The 7,107-nt window shown below is 40.5% G+C and overlaps 1 protein-coding gene across 1 annotated transcript; it reads left to right on the top strand.

Moving 5' to 3' along the window:
* Positions 1 to 2,036: 2,036 nt before the first annotated feature.
* On the top strand, positions 2,037 to 6,239 carry LOC108484859 (uncharacterized). The gene is made up of 3 exons (XM_017788749.1): positions 2,037 to 2,258; positions 2,780 to 2,957; positions 6,151 to 6,239. The coding sequence occupies exons 1-3, from the start codon at positions 2,037 to 2,039 to the stop codon at positions 6,237 to 6,239; spliced, it is 489 nt and encodes a 162-aa protein (XP_017644238.1).
* The last annotated feature ends 868 nt before the right edge of the window (positions 6,240 to 7,107 follow it).

Raw genomic sequence — 7,107 nt, 5'->3', positions numbered from 1 at the left:
CCATTTTCCACACTAAATAGATTACCTATAGATAGCTCTCACATGAAAGAGTGCCAGAATATAGTGATGGCATTCGATGGCACAGAGAGAAGGGTGATGGGCAGAATTAAGATACCTCTTCTGATCGGGCCAAACACATATGTGGTGGATTTCCTGGTGATGGATATTAAGCCTTCATACAACTACTTATTGGGGAGGCCCTGGATACATTTAGCTGGGGCAGTGCCTTCATCGTTGCATCAGAAGTTAAAGTTAGTATCAGAGGGGCGATTGATAACGATAAATGCTGAAGAGGATATCATTGCAGCTGTAAGCAGTGATGCACCCTATTTGGAGATAGATGACGAAGCAATCAAATGCTCATTTTGGTCTTTGGAATTTGTAATTGCAACATTCATTACTAAGGAGAGCAAGATTCTAACGCCGAAATTATCCAAAACTACAAGGATGAGTCTACAGTTGATGGTTGGAAAATGAGCTCTACCGAGAAGAGGACTTGGGAGACATGTTCAAGGAAGGGTTGAAACGCCAGTATTGAAGGACAAGAGAGACCACTTCGGCTTAGGATTTAAGCGGATGCGAGACAAAGGAAAAAAGAGCTGGAAAAGAAATAAGAAAGAAGGAGAGCACGGTTGAAGGGGTAGGAAATCAAATGGGAGCCAATGATATTCCCCCATATATTGAAAACTTTTGTGTTCGGAGGAATCATTCATCCCAAGTGGGGCACGCCAAGAAAGGAAACCATAGAAGAAAAATTGGAAAACTTAAACATCAACGCCACATACGAAGAAGGGGCTGAAGGAGAAAATTTGTCAGGTATTTGTCCCTACATACCCGGAAGTGATCTGGATAACTGGACTACGGAAGAGATTCCTGTAGTTTTTAGAGCTGACTCAGAGTAATGTCCAAAACACACTTATTACTCTAGGCCTAGGAGTAATAAGAATTTTTTGTGAAATAGGCTTATGTTCAAAAACGTTAGTTCAATAAAATGTACAATTATTATTATTTTGAGCAGATATTTTTCATTCTTTCTATTTCATTCATAATCATATTATACAAATGATTACTTTCGGATTCTTTTGTCCTTCGGACATTCTTCTAAATGTTCTTTTGTTCTTCATTCATAATCATACCATACAGATAAGTATTCTTAAATTCTTTTGGTTCTTTGTATCTTTCTTCATCCTCATAACAGGTCCCCAGATATCAATGATATGAGTGACATTGCTAGTGGTTCAGAGTCTCCTTTTGAGCGAGATATGTGTATGGAGGATTCTCAGGATTTTGAAGATGACCAAGGCTGTAACCTATCTCCTGATTTTTTGAGGATGGTAGAACAAGATGAGAAACAAATCCTACCTCACAAAGAATCAGTAGAAATTGTGAGCTTAGGAGAGGGGTAAGAGGTGAAGATTGAAACTTGTATCACCATGGAGATGAAGCGAGACCTTATCGAATTACTTCAAGAATTCAAAGATGTCTTCGCATGGTCATACCAAGAAATGCCCGGGTTGAACACTGATATCGTGGTGCACTGACTCCCTATAAAGGAAGAATGTAAGCCAGTTCAGCAAAAACTCCGAAGAATGAGGCCCGACGTCTTGCTAAAAATAAAAGAAGAGGTTGGAAAGTAGTTTGACGCTGGATTTTTAAAGGTGGTAAAATACTCAGAATGGGTAGCCAACATCGTCTCCGTCCCTAAGAAGGATGGAAAAGTACGAATGTGTGTAGACTACAGAGATTTGAATAAAGCCAGGCCGAAAGATAATTTCCCACTGTCTCATATTGACACCCTAGTGGACAACACGGTAGGACACTCACTATTTTCCTTCATGGACGGTTTCTCTGGATATAACCAGATCAAGATACATCCTGAAGACATGGAGAAGACCATATTTGTAACCATGTGTGGCACGTTCTGCTACAAGGTGATACCGTTTGGACTAAAAAATGTGGGGGTGACATATCAAAGGGCCATGGTAACCCTGTTTCACGACATGATGCACAAAGAAATCGAAGTTTATGTCGATGATATGATTGCAAAGTCTCGAATAGAGAAGGAGCATGTACAAGTCTTGAGGAAGTTGTTCTTAAGGTTAAGGAAGTTTCAGCTAAAACTCAATCCAGCCAAATGTACCTTCGGAGCCAAGTCCGAAAAGCTTCTCGGATTTGTGGTTAATGAGAAAGGGATTGAGATTGATCCAGACAAATTCAAAGCCATACAAGAGCTATCTTCGTCGCGTACCCAGAAAGAGGTTTGAGGCTTTCTAAGAAGATTAAAGTACATCGCTCGGTTCATTTCACAACTAATCGAGAAATGTGACCCTGTTTGTCGCCTCCTCAAGAAACACAACCCAGGTGTATGGGATGAAAAATGCCAAAGGACTTTTGATAAGGTCAAACAGTACTTATCCAACGCTCCAGTGCTGATGCCACCTAAGCCTGATAAGCCATTGATACTGTATTTGGCAGTATTCGAGAATTCCATGGGATGCATACTTGGTCAGCATGATAAGTCAGGAAGGAAAGAAAAAGCTATTTACTATCTTAGTAAAAAGTTCACTGAATATGAGACAAGATATCTGCCGATAGAAAAGTTGTGTTGTGCCCTGGTTTGGACAACCCAAAGGTTGAGGCAGTATATGTTGTATCACACTACTTGGCTCATCTCAAAACTGGACCCTTTAAAGAAGATGATGGAGTCAACAGCTTTGAATGGAAGGATGGCCCGATGGCAAATTCTGCTTTCTAATTCGACATAGTCTATGTGAACCAGAAAGTAATAAAAAGGAGTGCAATAGCATATTTTCTAGCCAGTAGAGCTTTGGAAGATTACGAGCCCTTAAACTTCGATTTCCCGAATAAAGACCTGATGTGTGTTGCGACCACTGAAGAAGGTGCTCTGGAAGAACTTCCCTGGGAACTAAACTTCGATGAGGCATCAAATGCTGTGGGTAATGGAATCGGGGCAGTCCTGGTATCCCCAAACGGAGATCATTATCCATTTACTAGTAAATTGGATTTTGATTGTATGAATAACATGGCAGAATACGAAGCGCGCATCATGGGTATCCGTGCAGCCATAGAACGTAAGATTAAAGTGCTAGAGGTGTATGGAGATTCTGCGCTAGTGATTTATCAACTCAAGGGAGAATGGGAGACCAGAGATCCCAAGTTGATCGATTACCGAAAACTGGTCCTTGAATTGGTTAAAAAGTTCGATGATATTACCTTCTCCTACCTTCCACGGGATGAAAATCAGATGGCCGATGCTTTGGGCACCTTAGCTTCCATGATCAAGGTGAACAAACAAGAAGATGTCAAATCCATCTGGATGAGCATTTATGAAACTCCGGCTCACTGTTACAATATTGAAGAAGATGAAGAAAAAGATGATCACCCTTGGTATCACGATATATTGCAATACGTGAGGAATCGTGAGTACCCGGACCAAGCAAGTGAGAATGACAAAAGGATGCTGAGAAGATTGGCCATTGACTATGTCTTAGATGGGGAGATCCTATACAAAAGAAGAAAGGATCAAGTGCTATTAAGATGCGTAGACACCGTAGAGGCTAAGAAAATCTTGGAAGAAGTCCATGAGGGCGTCTGTGGGACACATGTTAATGGCTTTACAATGGCCAGGCAAATTATGAGATTCGGGTATTATTAGTCCACTATGGAAGGAGATTGTATCAATTACACCAAGAGATGTCATAAATGCCAAATCTATGGAGACAAAATTCATGCGCCTCCTTCACCGCTGCATGTCATGACTTCCCCATGGCCTTTCTCTATGTAGGGTATGGATGTGATTGGACCAATATCCCCGAAAGCTTCCAATGGACATCGGTTTATCTTTATCGTTATCGACTACTTCACCAAATGGGTAGAAGCCGCTTCATATGCCAATGTTACAAAGTTGGCAATGAGTAAATTCTTGAAAAAAAGATCATATGTCGATATGGAATGCCAGAGAGGATCATATCTGACAATGCATTAAAATTGAACAATAGTACGATAGCGGAAGTTTGCAGTCAATTCAAGATCAGACACCACAACTCGTCACCATATCACCCGAAAATGAATGAGGCAGTGGAAGCAGCGAATAAAAAAATTAAGAAGATTGTGGGGAAGATGACTGAGACCTACAAAGATTGGCATGAGAAGTTACCATTTTCCCTCTTTGCTTATCGAATATCAGTCAGAACCTCAACTGGGACAACGCCTTTCTCTTTGGTCTACAGAATGGAAGCAATTTTTCCAATTGAAGTTGAGATCTCATCCCTTCGAGTGTTGCCAGAGCTAAAGTTAGATTAAGCAGAGTGGATCCAATCTCGATACTATCAATTGAACTTGATTGAAGAAAAGAGGCTAAGAGCTATCCGTCATGGTTAGATGTACCAAAAACGAATTATGCGAGCCTATGATAAAAAGGTTAGCCCTAGAGAATTCCATGAGGGGGAACTGGTCTTGAAAAAGATCCTTCCCATACAAAAAGATTTCAGAGGGAAATGGATACCAAACTGGGAAGGACCTTATGTAGTAAAGAAAGCTTTTTCTAGAGGAGCATTGATCCTAACCGAGATAGATGGTAAAAACTTGCCTAATCTTGTGAATTCCGATTCCATCAAGAAGTATTTTACCTAAAGAGGGAGAGGCCAAGGTGAAAACCCGCAAAAGGTGCTTTGGTTCAAAAAAAATGGAGAGGCCAAGGTGAAAACCCGTAAAAGGCACTTTGAGACCAAAGGGGTTCTTTGAGTTGAAAATCTAAAAACGGGTAGCTCAAATTTTGAATATAGGGCATGTGGTAGTCTTTTCCCCCCAAATTAACAAGAGGGAAGAACAGTACATCTTGGAGCATCAACAAAATATGTGGGATCTCCTGAACACATATTTAGCTCGAAATGGCCTTTGAGAAGTTTGAATAGTGAAGCTTGTGCTGCAATATCTGGGGCACCTTTTTCTCATCTTATTTTGTACCTTAGTAGATTTGATATCCTGTTTAATTTATTCACTCTGAGTTTTGCTCTCAATAAAATTCCATCTTGTCCATTATGATAATCTATTTCGAGTATTTTTCGTTGAAATCACGATTTTTGGACTTATAATATTCACACAAAAGAAGTTATGCATATTACTCTGGAAGGTCTCTAAATAGTACAAGGACCTGAAACAGGGCCACCAGTCAAGACTAACCAGATTCAAAAGCGGGAAACATAGGAAAAAGAATAATCCAAATTGTGACTATTTCTTTAATTTTTCTGCCAAAGATACCAGTCGAACAAGATAGCAACGAGCAATGACAATCCAAATATTAAAAAGGGACCATTCTCACAACATTCTGCATTCATGCAAATATCATATACACCTAGTTAGGAGCATTCGATTTAGTCTGATAAAAACATCCTAATCATTCAGCATAAACATAGCCCCACAAAATTGATTCTACAGGTCATGTTCCCCAGAGAGCGGCGCAACAGACCGGTGAAACCATAAATCCTACACCGCTGAAATTGCAGTAGGTCAGATTAAGTCATCATAGCAAACCTTATCTCTCTGAAGATGCAGTAGAGCGGGTTGAAGTAGCAAGTCTTATCTCCCTAAAGTTGTAGTGGAGTAGACTAAAGATAGTAGATCTGGTCTCCTTGAAGTTGCAATGGAGCAGATCGGAGTAGAAGTCTTATCTCCCTAAAGTTGTAATGGAGCAGACTGAAGATAGTAGATCTGGTCTCCCTAAAGTTGCAGTGGAGCAGATCGGAGTAACAAGTCTTATCTCCCTAAAGTTGTAGTGGAGCAGGCTGATGATAGCAGATCTGGTCTCCCTAAAGTTGCAGTAGAGCGATCAGAGTAACGAGTGTTATCTCCCTAAAGTTGCAGTGGAGCAGACTAAAAATAGTAGATCTGATCTCCCTGAAGTTGCAGTGGAGCAGATCAGAGTAGCAAGTCTTATCTCTCTAAAGTTGTAGTGGAGCAGACTGAAGACAGCAGATCTGGCCTCCCTGAAGTTGCAGTGGAGCAGATCAGAGTAGCAAGTCTTATCTCCCTAAATTTGTAGTGGAGCAGATTGAAGATAGCAGATCTAGTCTCCCTGAAGTTGCAGTAGAGCAGATCGGAGTAACAAGTCTTATTTTTCTAAATTTGTAGTGGAGCAAGCTGAAGATAGCAGATCTGGTCTCCCTGAAGTTGCAGTAGAGAAAATCGGAGTAACGAGTCTTATCTCCCTGAAGTTGTAGTGGAGCAGACTGAAGATAGCAGATCTGATCTCCTTGAAGCAATAGTGAGCAGATCGAAGCCACAAACCTTATCTCCCTAAAGTTGCAGAGGAGCAGGTTGAGGTCACTAGTCTCATCTCCTTGAAGTTGCAGTAGAGCATATTGAAGCTACTTGAAGAAAAGAAGTGCCAAAAGAAGTCAAGACTCAGCAGGTCTAAGAAAAATTGACCCATTTATAGTCTTTGCTTTATCCCTGTTACACAACAATGAGCAAAGAGGGGCAACTGTAATAGGCCAATTTTGGCCAGGCCTGATTTATAAAGTAAAGACCAAATAAATAAACAAAAAAAAATCCAAATATTAACAGTCCATTAAATTTCCAATTACATAACCCAAATTCAAAACCCAAAACATAGCCCAAACCCAATACAAGCCCAAATAAACTTAGGCCCAAAGTTACAAGGCCCAAACGACCCAAAATCATTTAGAAACAGAAACCCTGTGGTTTCTCGCCCTTGGCCGCAGACTTCAACTGCCGTACAGCCCCAACACCGCTCGTGCCTCCACGTCAATGTGTCGTACGCCACCCTCACGCCTAGTGCCAGCACACGCTCCGTACCTGCGAAAGAAAACAAGAAAACAACAGCAGAGCAGCAGCCAATAGAAAGAACAAAAACTGTATTTTTTTCTTTTGAACATTCGGCTATAAAACAATGAATAACCCATTGTAAGTTTTTTTTACACACACTACGCACACGAAACAATCAAATAGAAAAAGAAAAGATTTCAAGGTGGTTCATTTTCTTTTCCTCTCTGATTTTCTTCTTTTATTTCTTACTTTTTTTCCTTTGATCTGTTATACGAATATAACAAATACAAAAAGGGAAGG

The sequence above is a fragment of the Gossypium arboreum genome, chromosome 8, assembly GCF_025698485.1.
Source record: "Gossypium arboreum isolate Shixiya-1 chromosome 8, ASM2569848v2, whole genome shotgun sequence".
Classification (NCBI taxonomy): Eukaryota; Viridiplantae; Streptophyta; class Magnoliopsida; order Malvales; family Malvaceae; genus Gossypium; species Gossypium arboreum.
Note: the sequence above shows the minus strand (reverse complement) of the source record. Positions and strands in the feature narration are given on the sequence as shown.

What these genes read in the sequence shown, in the direction of transcription:
- LOC108484859 (XM_017788749.1), top strand. Translation starts at nt 2,037, where the DNA reads ATGATTGCAAAGTCTCGAATAGAGAAGGAGCATGTACAAGTCTTGAGG. An exon ending in CGTCGCGTACCCAGAAAGAG is followed by an intron (nt 2,259 to 2,779) that starts GTTTGAGGCTTT and finishes TATGTGAACCAG; the next exon opens with AAAGTAATAAAAAGGAGTGC. An exon ending in TGAGGCATCAAATGCTGTGG is followed by an intron (nt 2,958 to 6,150) that starts GTAATGGAATCG and finishes CTAAATTTGTAG; the next exon opens with TGGAGCAAGCTGAAGATAGC.